This window comes from Protomyctophum bolini, assembly GCF_963924005.1.
Source record: "Protomyctophum bolini genome assembly, chromosome: 5".
NCBI classification, from domain to species: Eukaryota; Metazoa; Chordata; class Actinopteri; order Myctophiformes; family Myctophidae; genus Protomyctophum; species Protomyctophum bolini.
The window spans coordinates 43,685,599-43,705,680 of NC_137866.1; the positions used below are offsets into that span (position 1 = coordinate 43,685,599).

At 44.9% G+C, this 20,082-nt stretch overlaps 2 protein-coding genes across 8 annotated transcripts in view; both read right to left on the minus strand.

The window, feature by feature from the left end:
• LOC308315141 (aquaporin-4) lies at positions 1-10,092 on the minus strand (the record flags this gene model as incomplete). The annotated part of the gene is made up of 6 exons (XM_080762980.1): positions 9,899-10,092; positions 9,163-9,354; positions 8,670-8,831; positions 7,543-7,707; positions 5,769-5,849; positions 1-219 (listed from the first exon to the last, which is right to left on the minus strand). The coding sequence occupies exons 1-6, from the start codon at positions 9,911-9,913 to the stop codon at positions 1-3; spliced, it is 834 nt and encodes a 277-aa protein (XP_080619106.1). The 5' UTR covers positions 9,914-10,092.
• An 8,131-nt stretch (positions 10,093-18,223) lies between these two features.
• Positions 18,224-20,082, minus strand: part of baz2a (bromodomain adjacent to zinc finger domain, 2A) — a 30,332-nt gene continuing 28,473 nt past the window's right edge. For all 7 annotated transcript variants that reach the window (XM_080764559.1, XM_080764557.1, XM_080764558.1 and 4 more), the window contains one exon: positions 18,224-19,607. In XM_080764559.1, coding sequence (XP_080620685.1) covers positions 19,448-19,607 — 160 coding nt within the window. In that variant the 3' untranslated portion in view covers positions 18,224-19,447. The remainder of the gene's footprint in view (positions 19,608-20,082) is intronic.

Genomic DNA, 20,082 nt, shown 5'->3' on the forward strand with positions numbered 1-20,082 from the left:
TTAGTTGTTGTCCTGTTGTTTGTTAGCCTGCTTGGCTCTCATGGCGTTCTGGGTGACCGTGGACAGTGAGGAGCGCGACACGCTGGCCGTCTCCACCATCTCGATGTCCTTGCAGGTCAGACAGGCCACCAGCTTGTGGCGAGACGCCGCCGCCGCAAAGAAGAACTCGTGGGAGATGCCGGCCAGCATGGCGCCGATCAGCGGGCCGAGCCAAAACACCTGCGGTACGGGCAGTGGTGGGGCTCACATTTTAAACCCCATTGTAGAAATACTCAGTTACAAGTATACATGTCCGGAATTTCTAAATGTACTTGAGTAAAAGTACAAAAGTACCGAAAGTAGAAAGTACTCATTATACAGAATGTCCGATTTCACAATGTTTCGAATGTATTTCACTCATTCTTGAGATGAGGGACAAAAGTGGAAAAAACATGTCCCACACATAAGAGCCTTATTTTATGTAAAAAATAAATTAATTCATAAAAATAAAAGCACTTGCAAAGTTAAGTGTAATACAGTTGTGTATTATTATGCCCTTAATTTCATTATAATTGTTTTCATATTCCATCTGAATTAGTTAAAAGCAGGCCCTGTACCCAAAAAGGCCTGTATTTAGCCTGTCCCCAGCAAGTGGCCACAATTTCAAACTGCCAAAAAAGTGTCTAATACTGTCACAATCACATAAATATACATACTAAATTAAAGTAGATTGTCAACAACATAGCAAATAATATACACAGTTAATTTTAATTTATATTTTCTATTAAATATCTCATATCAAATGTTCGTCCCACGTCTCCGTCAGGTTTTTTTAAAAGTCTTAAATTAATCAGAAAATATTGTCGACAGATTTAGCCTGAAGACTCCTTTTCCAAGTCCCATTTATATTTGTTGCAACAGTGGAGTACCTGGTCTGACAAGCATTCAATTGTTTGATATTTTAAACAAACAATGTTGATAACAATGTGGTCACAGCTTTTACATGTCAACTCCGTCTGCACATTTTTATGATCTTTGTTAAGAATTCCAAAATAATGTTTATTATTTTAGTTTAGGGGTTAGGTTTAGCTAACAAAATTAAGCAAAAACAAAATGGCTACATTGTACTAAAGAGGGTTAAGATGAAAACAAATGCCATTTTGTCAACTCCGTCAGACGTCAACTCCGTCAGATTTTGTGTCTGACGGAGTTGACGTGTATCTGACGGAGTTGACAAAAGTGTTCCTAAAACAATAAAATTATTGTTTTTGAATAATGGGCAGTATTCTAATTTGGCACACAGTTAGAGCATGCCTTAAGGAACATTTTTGGCTATGGGGCCATCACAGATTTGTCTCGTGGTGACCATGGCAGCCATATTACAAAAGAGCCGCCACCTGATGTTATTTTACAATAACTCAAGTTCTACACCACCTAGGATCTTGATTCTGGTGACTAAGACCTCATTTTCAAGGATGAGGGATACAGTGGTACAATTTAGACTTTCCCTGTGACCATGGCAGCCATTTTTCAAAATGGCCGCCACCTGCTGTTATTTTACAATAACTCAAGTTCTACACCACCTAGGATCTTGATTATGGTGACTAATCATACATTTTCAAGGATGTGGGGTACATTGGTAATATTTAGATTTGTCCTGTGACCATAGCAGCCATTTTTTTTTTTCAAAATGGCCGCCACCTGCTGTTATTTTACAATAACTCAAGTTTTAGACCACCTAGGATCTTGATTTTGGCGACTAATCATACATTTTAAAAGATGAGAAATACAGTGGTACTATTTAGATTTGTCCTGTGACCATGGCAGCCATTGTTTTTCAAAATGACCACCAACCTGCTGTTATTTTACCAATAACTCAAGTTTTAGACCACCAAGGATCTTGATTCTGGCGACTAATCATTACATTTTCAAGGATGAACTTTCTCTGGGAGAGGTAAGGGCTTATTTCAGGTGCAGGTTGAGTTTCTACTGACAGGACATTAAAAGGAGGTGGGCTTTCTGGCCTTTGACTTGCCCCTTTCAGGTACAGATGCACAGTTTGACTTCACTGGCCACTGCAGGGAACTGTGGGGGAGAAACTTTGGTCTCTTGACACCCCGATTAGGTTCAGGGTTTTTTTTGGTGGAGACTTGCCTTTCATGACATCTTTGCTGCAGCAGTTGATCTCCTTACTGCCAGTGGTGGCACACTCTGGGTCTCTGGGGCATTGTATCTTGGTGGCCTCCTGCCAGTGTTTCTCCATCCTTCTCCTGAGCTCTGTGTTCTGGGGCTCTGTTATAGTCAACTTACATTGTCTTGGCTGGAGATTGCTTTCCTGCAGGGTCCAGCCCAGTCTTGTGCAGATGGCTGCTGGCCCACCTGGAGGCCCCAACCTCACTTGTTCGGTTGGTGTGATTAGGTGGGGTGGTCTTCCCCAATCAGGATGAGGGGTTTGACCCTTTCAAACGGCAGTCTGGCCAAGTGTCTGTATTTAGTTGTGAGTTTAGATACAGGATACGATTGCTCACCCAGCCCCAGGTGACATGAGGTGAAGGCTCCTTTGATTTGGTAACATTGCTTTGGTTGACATGCTGGGGACACAGAGAAAGACACTGATGCCTTCAGTGTCTGCACATCCTGCCTGATGGTCCTGAAGCCAAATCTTCTGTCTTCAGTCTTTCGCTCACTGTTCACTGCTCACTGTTCACCTCACCGAATTTAGCCCAAGGAGTTTGACCCCTAGTTTGGCCATAGACCCCCTAGTTTGGCCATAGCCACTTGCCCAAATGTGCCGACATGTGCTGACCTCATCACATCTGTGATGATGGCTATGGCCGTTTTTAGCCAACGTAGTGTTTTTTGTGCAAAACTAATGCTTGGAATGGATCCAGAATCATGAAAAGCCCCTAGTTTGACATGCCACATGCTACTTAAAGCATAATGAAATTTAGAACATTTAGCCTTATATTGGTTGTTGATGGTACCCAACTTTCAGCAGCTGTCAAACATGCCCCTAGGGTGGTCAAATAGAAACCAATGTGGGATATGTTAGTAGACACCTTTACAAACATTGGTGAAGAAAATTCTTGGTAAGAAATGTATTCACAGATTTTATATTATTCTGATAATATTCCCTGAGTAAATTGGTAAAATAATAGCAGGTCCACCATTTTTGAAAATGTCTACCATCCATGGTCACAGGATAAATCTAAATAGTATTCCTCACCCTTGAAAATGTATGATTAGTCACCAGAATCAAGATCCTAGGTGGTGTAGAACTTGAGTTATTGGGAAATAACAGAAAGTTGGCGGCCATTTTGAAAAATGTCTACCATGGTCACAGGACAAATCTAAATAGTACCAATGTATCCCACATCCTTGAAAATGTATGATTAGTCACCAGAATCAAGATCCTAGGTGGTGTAGAACTTGAGTTATTGGGAAATAACAGAAAGTTGGCGGCCATTTTGAAAAATGGCTGACATGTTCACAGCTCTAAATAGTACCACTGTATTCCTCATCCTTGAAAATGTGGGATTAGTCACCAGAATCAAGATCCTAGGTGGTCTAGAACCTAAATCAGTTAAACTTGTCAACTCCGTCAGATGTTCGTCAACTCCGTCAGACGTTCGTCCCGTGATGTTTTTGTTAATTTCCAAAGAAATAGAAAATTTGCTGTGAAATCTTTTGTGCTTATGTATTGAAACACCAACTGAAATGATACGTAATGATGATTTTTTTTTTTTTTTACATGGTTTTCATGTTATAATATTGAAAATAAAGGTTGAAATGACGGTTTTGAGAAATTGGATATTTCATAATAGTGTGATATTGGAACAAAATAATATTAAAAGATTTGTATTACTTAACTTGATTACTGAAAGCCATTATAAGATAACTGAGGACTTTATATTATTGTTGAAATGATAAAATTCAATTAAAAGGGATTTTAGTGTGTCTGACGGAGTTGACATGAATCAGGTATTAAGTGCATAAATGTCCCATTTTAGAAAGAAATGTTATGCGAAAAACCTGTTCCTTCTCAAGATTGGTAGTTGAGACCTGTGTCTACAAATACATCTATTTGATTTGAATGTATCTTAAAAAAAAAAAAAATCCAGTTTGAAAAAAGTTTTGTCCCTTATCTCAAGAATGGGTGATTTACAATAACAAATATTTTGAAAATAGTAAATCTATACAAGCTGGCGATGCAACACATTATGAGCTTGTAGATCGGCTATTTTCAAATGGCCGACATGTACGCAGGACTGAAGTGACTAATGAAGTTTTGTAATCAGAATCTACAAAGTAACTATTATAAGTTTGCAAATAATTGAATTGCGGCTGTAGGCAGATTACTATGAAACCCTGCAAAACCTGTCAGTCAGTCAGTCAGTCATGCCTCGTGATACGCTCCATATAGCATTCAGTCCATCACGCCTCGTGATACACTCCATATATGGCCGTCTCTCCATATAGGAAGATCAAGACACTGGTCTCATTAAACCCTGTGCAGCCATATATGGACTGAGACTGGATCTTCACCTAGATCTGCATAAATGGAGCCGGCCAGGCAACTCTACATCTGACCTCAAACCCATATATGGAGCTGAAGCAGTTAGGCTTATATTGCACATGATTACATAAGAGGAATGTTCTGGAACATCAAGTAACAATCCTAGTCTTTTGCCAACCCTAAGTTGTTTACCAAAACACCCATTTACCGAGCCAATTTGGGATGCCTCACCCAACCCGTGGCTGTTAAGGCATCTCGTGGTTTCTCCTTTTAACCATCAATAACACTTGATCAGATCTCGGCGACCTGGTACAATGCTGACCTGGTGTCATGGACATCATGTGTCACATAATCATACACTTGGAAAACAACTTTACTGTGAGCACAAGCAAAATGTACAAGTACACATGAGTACAGAGAGTATTCATGCATGTCATATGAGTAGGTTATAGTTACAATATGGTTACATATCATATAAGTCAATGAGAATAAGGCACTCTATATTGAGTTTCCACAATAGGAGCTGACCTGTACTAACATTCCATATATTGATCCTAACTGGGCTGGCTGGAGGCCCCGCCTGGCCTTACTATAATTAGCACACATTTTATTTAAAAAATGGGGAAAAAAGGTCCATATATGGGCATTCCCTCAGGGCATCTTTGGTTTAATTTAAAGGACCACTTCACCACTTTTCAACATCTCTTCATATAATTGGTCCTCACTAATGTTCATGATAAAACACTACAATTTTTTCCTACTCAGTCTGTGTCTCATAGGAGGGCTTTGGGCAGTTCGACATTATCGACATCAGTGACATTATCATTAGGGAGATTTTTCAGGAAAAGAAAGTGGTATTTTATCATGAACATTAGTTTAATAGAACCAATTATATAGGAAGAGAAGTTGAAAAGTGGTGAAGTGGTCCTTTAAGTATAATATTTGCCATTTGCCATCTGAGATGTAGTGGAGTAGAAGTAGTACAGAAATTTGGAAATACTACTTATTTGGAAATAAAAAAAGAGAAGAGAAGAAAAAGGAAAACTCAAAAGGTGTACTTCAGTACAGACTATAAAGTACGGTACATTTACTTAGCTACTCTACACCACTTGGTATACACGCAAAATGGTGTAAATATCCATAGACATGGAAATACCAGCTAGGCCTATACAGTATACGTTTGTTTAGATTCTGATTTTGTACAAAGCCTGTCTTCAAAGTAAAAAATCTCAGTTAAACACAGAGGTTGATGGATGTCAGAGGAGGGTCTTACCCAGTGGTTTTCCCAGAAGCCAACGATGATGGCTGGACCCAGAGCACGTGCAGGATTCATACATCCCCCAGAGAATCTTGCCTGGACAACGATAACAATACAACCATTCAAAATGTGGGGGCAGGGGATCAAGGATTTTATGCGATGGGGTGGGGGGTGCCTAAATGCTAAATGGTGCAATTGTAGAGCGCCTTTGTCCAAAGCGTTATACAGTGTGCAATACATTCACAGACACAGGTGGCGGAGGAAACCATACAAGGCACCAACCTGCTCATCAGGAGCAGTTACGGGTTCAGTGTCTTGCTCAAGGACACTTGCTCGACAAAAAAATAACAAAATCCAATGATTTTGATGTAATGAAGACATTTCTACAAATTAGAACAAACAAGAAGTATTGAAAATAGGCAATGTACAATCTCACAGCGTGGCGCGAAGCAACACGTTGTGAGCTTGTAGATCCGCTATTTTCACTATAGCTTGGGTTCCGGGCGAATACCTCATTTCTGTTTTGGGTCACGGGCTGAAAGGTTTGGGAACCACTGCTGTGTAGACCATAGACATAGAAAGGTAAGACGCCTCCATCGGCTCTGGGGTGTGTGTGTATCTCAAGGGTAGGCAACATGGAGGCAAGCTTTTGCGGAAGCATAGCAGAAGCTTGCCAACCTTCCGTGTGCGTCAGGGAAGGGGACGTTCGGTAGGCCAATCAGACCATAGATCAGACAGGCAATGTAAACGTTTGTTTTCTCATGCCAATAAAGCTCATTTGGATTGAATTGATAAATCCCAGGAAAAGACGCGCTGTGATTGGCCAGTAATCAGCGATGCAGCGTGCCTTCCGCACTTCCGCTTGACTTCCGCCTGTAACGCTGGAGAGTCGAGACACGTGTCTCCAATGAACTGCAGCAGCCAATGAGGCTTCTATTCGTTTTAATATGCTGTAGACCCCCAGCACGCGTCCTATTGGGTTTTAGGGTGACCCGAGATAAATGGATGGACAGTTAGGAATCATTTTGGACACTTACAGGTCTGTAACTCTGTACGAGTGACCCTTACAGGTCTGTAACTCTGTACGAGTGACCCTTACAGGTCTGTAACTCTGTACGAGTGACCCTTACAGGTCTGTAACTCTGTACGAGTGTACACATGGAATGGTCCCATTTGCACACTCTCAGAGTTGAATGAACACTGAGTATTGTACGGTGTAGAGTAGGATGCCAGAGATGAGAATCACTATCAAATGACTATATCCGTGTCCTGACTCCTAATGCATGTCAGACCGGGGGTCCCTGACATTAAAATATGGAGAATCACTAGTCTACACCTGTGGTACTGGTAGACTGGTGGTTGTAATGCCCCTCCTTTTTACTAATGCGCAGACCTTTTTATTTAAGTCAATGCAAACCAAACTGAGAATTTCTGTGCCAAAATGTACTGTAATAGTCCATTCACAGACTTACAGCACGTCACTAGTCAGTCATTACAGTTCAGATTATACATCCGCTTCTCATTAATCTTTAATATCTTTCTATGGTTGATATTGGGTGCTGCTGTCCCCCCCAAGACCTTGACCTCATTGTCTCTAAAAAAAAAAAAGAAAAACGTCTGGGTTTCCGAGGCTATTAAAACACTGGTTCCCAAACCTTTCAGGTCGAGACCCAAAAGAGAAATCAGACGTTTGCTGATTATGTGTTTTTTATAGGAAAATAGTTTTTTTACTTGAGTCGTGATCCATACAAATGGCTCTAAAGGATGGTTGAATCAGTGGTTTTCTCACCGCCATCAGAACTCCAGTGGTGTGGGCGAATCCAATGGCCAGGTTCCCTGTGTCCGTGCTCTCCCTCCGCCTCTGGCCCTCCACCGCGTACACAGTGAAGACCAACTGGAAGGTGCACAACACCTCCATGCCCAGAGCCTGGGCTGCGTTCCCCTCCAGAGGCACCTGCAGTTTGCCACGGAGGACAATTCAACTCTCCTCAAACAAAACAAACTATATGATATTTCTTCCGTCGTTTCACCCAAAACGTTTACAATATATGACTATTGACATACAAATAACGCTGTCCGTCACTCATGTAACATACGAGGATGACGTAGGCCAATTTGTATTTTGACTTATGGCGATTATTCAAATTATTTGTGGAGGAACTGACTTTACTCCAGACTTAAGGCGAGACAATGTTAAGGCCTATTCATTCATACTCCAGTTTTAGGTGATAAGGTGACCACAGTAAAACAGAGAGATGTGTTTGGGTGAGCGGTGAATCGCTTACCACCACGGCATGATGTCATGTTGTAGTTTTAGTAAAAACAGAGAGATGTGTTTGGGTTGAGCGGTGAATCGCTTACCACCACGGCATGATGTCATGTTGTAGTTTTAGTAAAAACAGAGAGATGTGTTTGGGTGAGCGGTGAATCGCTTACCACCACGGCATGATGTCATGTTGTAGTTTTAGTAAAAACAGAGAGATGTGTTTGGGTGAGCGCCGTGAATCGCTTACCACCACGGCATGATGTCATGTTGTAGTTTTAGTAAAAACAGAGAGATGTGTTTGGGTGAGCGGTGAATGGCTTACCACCACGGCATGATGTCATGTTGTAGTTTTCGGTGGCCACCTTATCACCTGCCGAATTGCTAATGGTGGACCATTTAAAATTTAAAACAAAGGCAGCTTGTGCATGCACAGGGGGTGAAGGACTGCCATCTCTTGTTGCTTTTCTTGTTTTTTTTCGCTCCCGTCTTTTCGAAGTTAGACTGGGTTTAGTTCTAAAATGAATGGGACACGGCCCGGGTGGCCCAATGGACCCTATACACCGGTGGCGGGAACAGCATGATCTTTTCAACAAGGATATACCAGAGGTATAGCCAGTGTTATGAAGAGTTGATTTAAAAACAACACAAACCTTGTTAACGAAGCAGTCCGCGGTGGATTTGAGTGGCAGGGCCAGGTAGAGGGCCCCGGCTCCCAGGCAGCCTCCCATACACTGTGCGCTAACGTAGGCCACGCCCCGGAGCACGTCTATCCTCCTTGTAGCCATCATGGTCAGGGTCACAGCGGGGTTCACCTGACACGTCAGGGGAAATAAAGGTGAGGAGGTATGTATCGTATATGTCCAAATCCAAAACAATTACTTTTCAGGAAAAGGAATAAAGATATCTCCATATACGGGGCACAAATGTGACACGGATATACTCTGACAAAGCCCTAAACGCTATGACAGAGACAGAACTTTCACTTTTAAAACTCTAGTTTTGGGAAACACTTTTGTACAACAAAGCACCAGGTGCTAATTTATATATATTTTTAAAGATATATGTGGAGATACAATATAGATGTACAGCATATACTCCAAAATGAAATTCAAACAGCCACAAGGTCTGGTGCTGCTGACTCACCTGAGTCCCACTGATCTCTCCAAAACAGTGGCACAGTGCCACTATGACCACCCCTGCTGCCAGGGCCGGGTACAGGGGTCCCACCGGGGCCTCTTCGGGGCCCGGCACAGAGGCCCCTAAAACGGTACTCACTAACACCAGGGTGCCCAGCAGTTCTGCAAGCATGGCACGCCAGAACTGCCGGCTACGGAGCTCCTCGGAGGGAAGGGGGGCAGTGACACAGAAAGCCCACGTTTATCGTTAAATTATAGCTTCCACATCGGCACATCGTTCTCATCACAGGCTCACAGCTATTCTGGCACACTGGAAACAACTTTACATGTAGCTGATAAAGTACAGTCCCTGTTATATCGATAGTGAGTAGAAATAAAGCAACTAATTACACTTTCAAGTTTTTCAACTGAGCCTCAAGGTTATGTCACAATTGTTTTTAAATGCAAAATGTAGTATGTGCCAAGAGCAATGCAAAAAGTGAGACTTTTTCTCGATTGTGGACCTCAAGACACATTAACCCTTAAAATATGACATCTTCCTCTAGACTGAGAAACAACCTGGCAATAAGTAAAAATGTAATGAATACCATCCGTTATTGTTTACATTTACATGTTCTTTCTGAGGCGCACTAGTTATGTTGCAGATAAGTCAAATACGAACATATATCCTTTGAAGTGCATTCATGGAGAGAAAAGTACACAAAATAAAGGTAAATGCAAAGTTGTAAAACTAAGTAGCTTACCTCATGCAGTGCCATTTCAAACAAGTGATGCTGTTTCTTCTGTCTGTCTGTCAATCTGTCCAGATGGCTGTGTCTTTACTTCCCGTCGTGTGTGTGGTCAGGTTTTATAAGGGTCTGGGGGTCTCTAGGCAGCACAGCTCATCACCTGTTCTGAAGTACGAGTGTCTGCAGTGTCCTTCAATGACAAACAGCCTCTTCTCTCTCTCTCTCTATAGTCTCTCACTCTCTCACTGTACTCATCATTCTGTGGCAAACCGTGCAAGGCAAGTTCATGTATTGTCCTGCACAAATTGATTTCTTAACTCTACTCTACTCTCTTTATGCTTTTTATTGTCATACATTTTTCATAGACCCCTCTATAGCCCTATAACAGGCTCAATTGCTGGGACAGATGACAGCCAAGATTTTAGGACAAAGGTTGTCTTTATTCCCTTGCTACCACACACTGCTTGAGGTAATAATGTGGTAGATAGCCACAAGGAAACAAAGTATGAAATGGCAGATACTGTAAAAGATCTGTCATCTCTCCCTGAATGTCTTGTGGGGATGACCGATTCATCCTGTGTGCTTCGATCAACCCCGATGCACAACAGGTGTGTAGTCACGCCCACAGCCTCTGAGCCTCTGTCATGATCTGCCTTTTGATGTTTTGTTTCCTTGTGGACATGGTAAGCAGTGTGTGGTCGCATGGGAATAAAGAGAACGTTAGTCCTGAAACCTTGGCCGTCATCTGTCCAACTGTTAAACCCGTTACATACGTTACGCACCCTCCTTTTTACATAACACATCGCCATTGTGAGCGACTATTATCAGAAAAATTACAAATACAAGTTTTAGAATGTTTTAAAAAGAAAATAGGGCTTAAGTGGTTAATGGCAATTAAGGTCCCCCCCTACCCCCGTGTAATGTTCCTCTTCCAGTCCTCTCTAATTTGGAGAGTCCTCAGCACCTGTTGCCTCACACAGTTCCCAAGCCTGATTTTCATATGAATTAGGAGAGGGTAGAGGGTGAACCCATTCTGACCTGAGATCAGATTCTAAAAATGTCTTCTACATCCTGACAGTTTTCTGAAAAAGCTATGTTTCTATGTCAGTGGTTCTTCGATTTTTCTAAAATAGCAGACCTACAAGCTCGTAGCGCGCCACTCGGTGGCGCGCTATGAGATTGTAGATCTGCTATTTTTCAATAGCTAAAGCATAACATAATGCTAACACCAAAAGGGGTTCCCGCCCAAAATTGGATAAGATAGATTGTCGTAGTGTACTGTAGGTGGTCGTGGAAGTAAAGCAGTGATGACAGAGGTTAAAGGTTAAATGTGTCTACTATAAATGCTTCAAACTGTAACTTGAATTAAACGGTGTCATCATTGAATCATCTGGACACGCTCGAAATCTCCATCATGTCCGTTATCGAAATGAAATCTCATCACCCCCCCCCCCTCCAGCTACTTGTGATCACCATGGGGACAGCAGCCACTTTCATGATGCTGTTGCCACAGCAACTATTGAACTGCTGCATCTGTGAATGCTTTTCACATGCTCTTTGATGCGAAACAAACATTACTCTTCGTGAAAACGGCGACAGGCGTTTGAGTTTGGAACTCAGTTGGGGACTGAGCAGCATTCACTGTTATTGTTCTTGCAACTCAGAGGGTTTTTCATATATATTTTTTTAAATTTGGTTTACCGCATTTCTTTTTCACATGAATATCAGCTGTAATGTTAGACGAACACCATCCCTTTCACACAGAGCGTCTGGGATTGACACAGAATATTGAACATGGCTTTGATGCTAGGAACGGACCTAGTATAGATCCCTGGGGGACGCCAGTCAAACTATATACGTAGTGGTTAAAAGTTGTGATGTAATGAATGGCAATAGAATAAAGTTAATGTTAATAAAGTGCAATGCAATGATAATATGGAACAGCTTTCATTTGACTGGCAAAAGGCTGACGCTGAGATGGATGTTCACTGCAGCCTGGCTGTATAGGTGAGATGGATGTTCACTGCAGCCTGGCTGTATAGGTGAGATGGATGTTCACTGCAGCCTGGCTGTATAGGTGAGATGGATGTTCACTGCAGCCTGGCTGTAGGTGAGATGGATGTTCACTGCAGCCTGGCTGTAGGTGAGATGGATGTTCACTGCAGCCTGGCTGTGGGTGAGATGGATGTTCACTGCAGCCTGACTGTGGGTGAGATGGATGTTCACTGCAGCCTGACTGTGGGTGAGATGGATGTTCACTGCAGCCTGGCTGTATACTGAGATGGATGTTCACTGCAGCCTGGCTGTGGTTGAGATGGATGTTCACTGCAGCCTGACTGTAGGTGAGATGGATGTTCACTGCAGCCTGGCTGTATAGGTGAGATGGATGTTCACAGCAGCCTGACTGTGGTTTAGATGGATGTTCACTGCAGCCTGGCTGTAGGTGAGATGGATGTTCACTGCAGCCTGGCTGTAGGTGAGATGGATGTTCACTGCAGCCTGGCTGTGGGTGAGATGGATGTTCACTGCAGCCTGACTGTGGGTGAGATGGATGTTCACTGCAGCCTGGCTGTATACTGAGATGGATGTTCACTGCAGCCTGGCTGTAGGTGAGATGGATGTTCACTGCAGCCTGGCTGTGGGTGAGATGGATGTTCACTGCAGCCTGACTGTAGGTGAGATGGATGTTCACTGCAGCCTGACTGTAGGTGAGATGGATGTTCACTGCAGCCTGGCTGTATAGGTGAGATGGATGTTCACTGCAGCCTGGCTGTAGGTGAGATGGATGTTCACTGCAGCCTGGCTGTGGGTGAGATGGATGTTCACTGCAGCCTGACTGTGGGTGAGATGGATGTTCACTGCAGCCTGGCTGTATAGGTGAGATGGATGTTCACTGCAGCCTGGCTGTAGGTGAGATGGATGTTCACTGCAGCCTGGCTGTGGTTGAGATGGATGTTCACTGCAGCCTGACTGTAGGTGAGATGGATGTTCACTGCAGCCTGGCTGTATAGGTGAGATGGATGTTCACAGCAGCCTGACTGTGGTTTAGATGGATGTTCACTGCAGCCTGGCTGTAGGTGAGATGGATGTTCACTGCAGCCTGGCTGTAGGTGAGATGGATGTTCACTGCAGCCTGGCTGTGGGTGAGATGGATGTTCACTGCAGCCTGACTGTGGGTGAGATGGATGTTCACTGCAGCCTGACTGTGGGTGAGATGGATGTTCACTGCAGCCTGGCTGTATAGGTGAGATGGATGTTCACTGCAGCCTGGCTGTAGGTGAGATGGATGTTCACTGCAGCCTGGCTGTGGGTGAGATGGATGTTCACTGCAGCCTGGCTGTATAGGTGAGATGGATGTTCACTGCAGCCTGGCTGTGGGTGAGATGGATGTTCACTGCAGCCTGGCTGTATAGGTGAGATGGATGTTCACTGCAGCCTGGCTGTATAGGTGAGATGGATGTTCACTGCAGCCTGGCTGTATAGGTGAGATGGATGTTCACTGCAGCCTGGCTGTATAGGTGAGATGGATGTTCACTGCAGCCTGGCTGTGGGTGAGATGGATGTTCACTGCAGCCTGGCTGTGGGTGAGATGGATGTTCACTGCAGCCTGGCTGTGGGTGAGATGGATGTTCACTGCAGCCTGGCTGTAGGTGAGATGGATGTTCACTGCAGCCTGGCTGTGGGTGAGATGGATGTTCACTGCAGCCTGACTGTATAGGTGAGATGGATGTTCACTGCAGCCTGGCTGTGGGTGAGATGGATGTTCACTGCAGCCTGACTGTATAGGTGAGATGGATGTTCACTGCAGCCTGGCTGTGGGTGAGATGGATGTTCACTGCAGCCTGGCTGTAGGTGAGATGGATGTTCACTGCAGCCTGGCTGTGGGTGAGATGGATGTTCACTGCAGCCTGGCTGTATAGGTGAGATGGATGTTCACTGCAGCCTGACTGTATAGGTGAGATGGATGTTCACTGCAGCCTGGCTGTAGGTGAGATGGATGTTCACTGCAGCCTGGCTGTGGGTGAGATGGATGTTCACTGCAGCCTGGCTGTATAGGTGAGATGGATGTTCACTGCAGCCTGGCTGTGGGTGAGATGGATGTTCACTGCAGCCTGGCTGTAGGTGAGATGGATGTTCACTGCAGCCTGGCTGTATAGGTGAGATGGATGTTCACTGCAGCCTGGCTGTAGGTGAGATGGATGTTCACTGCAGCCTGGCTGTAGGTGAGATGGATGTTCACTGCAGCCTGGCTGTAGGTGAGATGGATGTTCACTGCAGCCTGGCTGTAGGTGAGATGGATGTTCACTGCAGCCTGGCTGTATAGGTGAGATGGATGTTCACTGCAGCCTGGCTGTAGGTGTCCGTGATGCAGAAAGGTTTGGGGGACACAGGTATGGTAGGAGGACAATGTCCTGACCTTCTTGGCGTCAGGGGCCCTCAGTGTAGCAGACTGGGTCCAGAATGAACTGGTTGGGCGGAGTGTTAGCGCGCCCCATTATGGTGTGGATTACCCCCATCCACAGGCACCGTTATCCCCGCTTTTGTGGCGCTAAGCCCGCCTGTTGTGGGGCAGGATGGTTGGGGAGGGGGGCACAGTGGAACCCGCTGGCGTGGGGACTTTTCAGCCCCCTCCACACAGAATGCTGACACGGACACAATATTGCGCCACACACACACACACACACGCACTCTCTCTCACTCACTCAGTGCAACTAAAACTCCTCACAAAGTGCCAGCTAAGGGATTTGAGAGAGAGAGAGAGAGAGAGAGAGAGAGAGAGAATTCATCTGTGGAAGTAAAAGAAGGCATTGCTATGCAGATTTGTTGATCATTTACATACAGTATTATACAGTAAGAGTCCCTTACACACTGCAGCCGTTTTAGAGTGGCTAGTGTAAGTGTGACTCTGAGTCCGTGTCAGCGTGCACCAGCTGCTTGTGATAGCAAGGCCTTCCAGGCAACAACATGTGCTTCAGACAGGACATGATGACAACACACTGCAGTTCCTTCGCTGGGGGAAAAGTACTAACATTTGTTACTTGGGTAAAAGTATCAACACTGCAACATTAGAAATAGTTAATAGTATACCAAAAGTATTGGTATAAAAACGTACTTGAAGTTACAAAAGTAAAAGTGCTCATTATACAGAATGTCGCATTTCAAGTTTAAAAATCACACCCGTGTGAAGTGAGTGGTGAAACTCCGTGTGGAGGACCCCGGGGGGTCGACGGAAGTTCCAGACCCATATGAACGCGGCCAGGGTGCCGGCCCGGTTTCCGGCGAGCCGCCCCGTGTCCAACACGGTCGAGAAATTACAGAGTTACCATGTGGGGGTCCCGGGGGGTCCCTGGAACATCCAGACCACCAGAAATGCGGCCAGGGGTCCGGGCCATATCCGGCGAGCCGCCCCGTGTCCGAAATGGTCGAGAAATGACAGTTACCATGTGGGGGTCCCGGGGGGTCCCTGGAACATCCAGATCCTCAGGAATGCGCCCAGGGGCCATTTCCCAGAAAGCCGCCCGCGTCCTAAACGGTTGAGAAATGGTTAATACAAACAAAGCTATTTTCGTCCCTGGGTCTGGGACAGATAGACCCAGGGACACACATAGCTGTGTAATGAAGTGGTTGCACCACTCAAAAAAAATTATGAAACACTTTTGAAAAAAGCCGACCTGCAAGCTCACAATGCATCGCAACACGACACATTGTGAGCTTGTAGATCGGCTATTTGAAAGAGGTTATTGTATATTTAAAATCTATAAAGTAACTAACTAAAAAAAAAAAATATATATATATATATATATGTAGTGGAGTAAAAGTACAATATTTGGATCTGAGCTGTAGTGGAGTAGAAGTAAAAGTATTGGACATCGGAAATACACTGGAGCCTTCTTGGGTCAGGGTTCTTGTGAGACACTTTGCGGTGTGTCACATATCTAAGAGGCATCATGAGGTCATTTGCAGTCGTGGAATAATTATCAGACCTCGAGTAGGCTACTGGACTCTCACAACCAAGCAACAGGACATAGACATTGTTTGCATAAATTACAATGTCTGAGGAGAAGGGGGGGGGGGGGGGGGGGAAGAACCTGACAAGGCATATTAATTAAAGGCCTTGCCAATCTGTCACATCTTCCCAAAGCTAGACATTATGTTAAGTCAACTTTATCCTCTGAGTTTTGACTATAGTTATGGCATTATGGTTATATGCAGGGATATGTTGAAACTATATGCACAGTGGGTGCATGGATAAAAGCGCAACATAGTTTTACCACTTAAAACCATTGTACTTTCTTGTATGAAAAATTGCGGCAAATCTTTCTGTAATTGTGGGTGGGGAGGCAGACAAAGTGCACATTTTCAAGTAGGCCTACTGAGGGTTAACAGTCAGGAAATACACAAATCCAACACAACGCTACAACAAGTCTACGCAGCAATCTATGAAAATGTTTAATCTGAAACACAATTTATGCAACATGTAGTGGGGGTCCCTGCTTCATCTCTCGCTCCCAACACACACCGTCTGCGAACGCCGCGCGCCAAAACAGCCGCCTTATTTTCAATGAACCTATCCCACACCGGCGGCGTCCGACGCGCATTCACGCCTCGCCTGACGCTCCGATAAGGGCCTCACACACCGCCTGCGAACGCCACGCGTCAAAACCTGCCGCCTCCGTTATTTATTTTCAATGAACCTATCGCACACCGGCGGCGTCCGACGCGCATTCACGCCTCGCCTGACGCTCTGATACACCACTGTTCTATTTTCCAGGCGTTGCCGCGCACCCGCTTCGCAGACGGCGTGTGTTGGGCTTCACTTAGCCTGAAAAGCGTTGAAGACCCCTGGTTTAACCATGTATGCAGTGTGATCATGGCACTGAAAGCGGGTAGGAAAAAGGGTCCGTGGACAACGAATCCTCTCTACTAGATGTGGTTTTTATTCAACGCACAGTACATTCTACAGATGCTCACATGTTAACATCACCTCGATACAACATAGTCTTGTAATACCTCCTCTTAAAAATGATAAATTGGTCCTAAAAATATATATAGAAAGGAACAAATTTAAAGTCACAAAAACTGTACATTGTTAAAAATTTCACGTAACACCACGTTTGGTTTTTATTTGATTTTTTTTTTTCTTTTTTTGAAAAACAAGAGCTATCCCTTCAGCGTAACAAGGAACATCAAAGTGTATTTCCAACAGAACCGATTTGCTTTCAGTGTAAGAAACTAGCTTAAATAAAAACCCGGGTTTCGGAGTCATCCTGTCGCCTTCATTGACACCAACTTGGCCCTTGTACAGATGGAAAACAGAACAAAAACTCTAAAACACACAAGAAAAGAGGAATGTAAAAACGGAATAAAATGGGCAGACGTTTGTTTTGAGTTGTGGATTCCACCTAAGGGGACATTTGCCAATGTCTGGCCTTCAATCTGGTACGTCATACAGGACCATCATCTTCCACGTGACAGCCTTTCAGTGCTTTCCGCCCCATCAGACCTGTTACAAACTGGAAATATTAATATCTAGAAGTAGTTTCATCACTGGTCATGTTTGTATTTTTGTTTTAAGTCAACTGAAAGTGACGTGATTCTTTGTCCCAGTTTACTTTAATACACATTACAGTGTAAATAGCAAAAAAGTACAGTGAGCGCTTAATGTAGATTAAAACAAATTAATAAATCAATAAGAGTTAAAATGGTGCTTGCATCGTTTCAGCTCCACTCAATATGGTCCGCGACGCACGTCCACCACGTATGCCGAAGCTAAAAACTACCGGCTTCGTTTGCTCATGTGATCCAAAAAGCCAAGTACAACCTCCCAGACTGGTTATATAGACTAAATCCTCCAGTTATAGCAGTAGTTCTCAAGCTTCTCTGGAACAAGGGCCCACTCCAGTGTTCCACCTTGGATCAATGGAACCCACGTGGTGCATTGGCATCACTTTTTAATATTACATCTTAGCCAATTATGTGGAGGCCAACCAGTGGACCCCAGCCCCACAGGTTGAGAACCAGTGAGTTATAGAAACCAGTGTCCTTCACACAGCAGCAGAGGAAGGGTGTGCACGTGTGTGTGTGTGTGTGTGTGTGTGAGTGAGGGGGCTCATTAGCCTGGTCAGACTAAGATCTAATATATATTTTTAAAACAAGAATGCCACGCGTATCATTACTAGCCAGGTGAAACAGGTGTTCTCCGTGTTGTGCATCATCAGTCCCCCCTTTCTGCGGCGTTACAGACTCTGGGTTGAGACTATCTAGAGAGTGGATGAGGAGCGACAGCCCCCCCCCCCCCCCCCCCCCCCCCGCTATTTACTTCAATGGAAGTCTGGGGGGCTTCCGCTGAGACTTCCGCCGCAGCCTTTCAGAGTATGGGGTCAGACTCGGGCAGCCAATCATGACTATAGGTGGCGCAAACGTCGCTATAGCCAACAGCAGCGATCAGATTGGCAGGTTGATAAACACGCCTCATATTTGCATACTGGGCCCTGATTGGTTCGGGGGTGGGGTGGGGGTGGGGGGGGATCCAATCTCTACCTACTAATCTACCACAGGCTTTATGTTTTTATATTTTGTACTGGCAGATGTCTGGTTCACAGGCTAGGGAATCATGTGACCGTGTCTGTGTGTGTGTGTGTGTGTAAGAGTTTAAGTGGAGGTTATACAATGCCTACTTGTGACAATCCAAGAAGAAAACACGCTCATTTTTTTTGTTTTGTTTAAACTGGCCTTTTTGATAAATGGTCTAGAACATCATCCATTAGGTAGGTCTGTACACATTCACTACAGGCTATTGCTATTAAATAATCCCAGCTATGGTAATCTTTATATATATAATATATATATATAGAATATATAATAAAAAATATATTGGAGCAAAAAATTACTTCTAGGCATAAGAACCACGTTACATTACATCTCCATTGAACAGGTAAGAGAAAGGGTCCCACGCCTTAAAGAGGTTTTGTGTTGGTGGCGGGGGGGGGGGGGGGTTTCTTCTAAGCAGGTCCAGAAAACAGTCAGTCTGAGAGACCCCCGGTGACCCCCTCACGGCGGGACCCTGCTTATACGATATGAGACTATGACGGGAGGATTCCACACAGGTGAGAGAGAGCGAGCGAGAGAATGAAAGTGAAGAGGTGAAAAGACTGGAGGTTATCCCTCCCTCTCCACGAGTCCAGGGAATGTGGAGCAGAAGAAAGAAGTTCAAGCCAACAACGAGTTTGGGGGCCTTAAAAAAAAAAGCTGAGGCCAACAGTGGAAATGATAGAACAGACAAATAATCAAATCTATACATATATACCTATACACGTTAAAAATACATGGTGGCTGGACGCGTCTTCCAGACAGTCTTAAAGTAGTGACGGGGAAGAGGAGCGACAACAGTCTGAGGAAGCTCCACCGCTAACGGGGAGGAGCGCTCCTGGGCTCCTAAATATCCCGAGGCATACTTCCGTCGCGCGACACTGCCGCGAATAGCAGACGGCGACACGTTCTGAGCTTGTAGGTCGGCTACTCTCAGGGCCGCGCTCGGCGAGCGCGACAAGCAGAAATGAGGGCCTATTTGTCCTTGTTGTCGTAGAACTCCGCCCAGCGGTTTTGGAAGAAGCGCCTCATGGCATGCCCAGCCATCCCCACCTCAGACGTGTCCTCGTTAAAGAGCTCACAGTTGTTGAACACCAGCTGGGCGTCGGCCGCAAACTCCTCGCAGCTGCAGTACCTGTGGAGAGAATGACACCTCCATTCAAACAGCTTCTCCCCCCACCTGTTTAGTCGTTATGCCAATTAATTTCTTCCCACATAAATGTATGTGTGTTGTCAGTGTGCTGATGTTGTATCCTACTGGGCTGGCTTACATGCCAGTGTGGAGAGGACGTAGAGCCTCCGTCCTACTCCTCCTGCTGCCAACGGCCGCAGCCCGTAGGAGTGGCTCAGGGGTAGAGTGACCGGATGGAAACCGCAAAGGTTCCCAGTTCAAACCCGGGCTTCCCCAGAGTTAGTGTCGAAGTGTCGATGGGCAGATTGGTGCCTTGCATGGTTTCCTCCAGCATCGGTGAATGGGTGAATGTAATGCACAATCTCTGTAGAGCGCCTTGGATAAAGGCGCTATATAAATGCACCATTTACCATATATAAATGCACCATAAATGCACCCTCCTCCCCGCCTGGCTTCCCTCCCCTGAACACAGATAAGC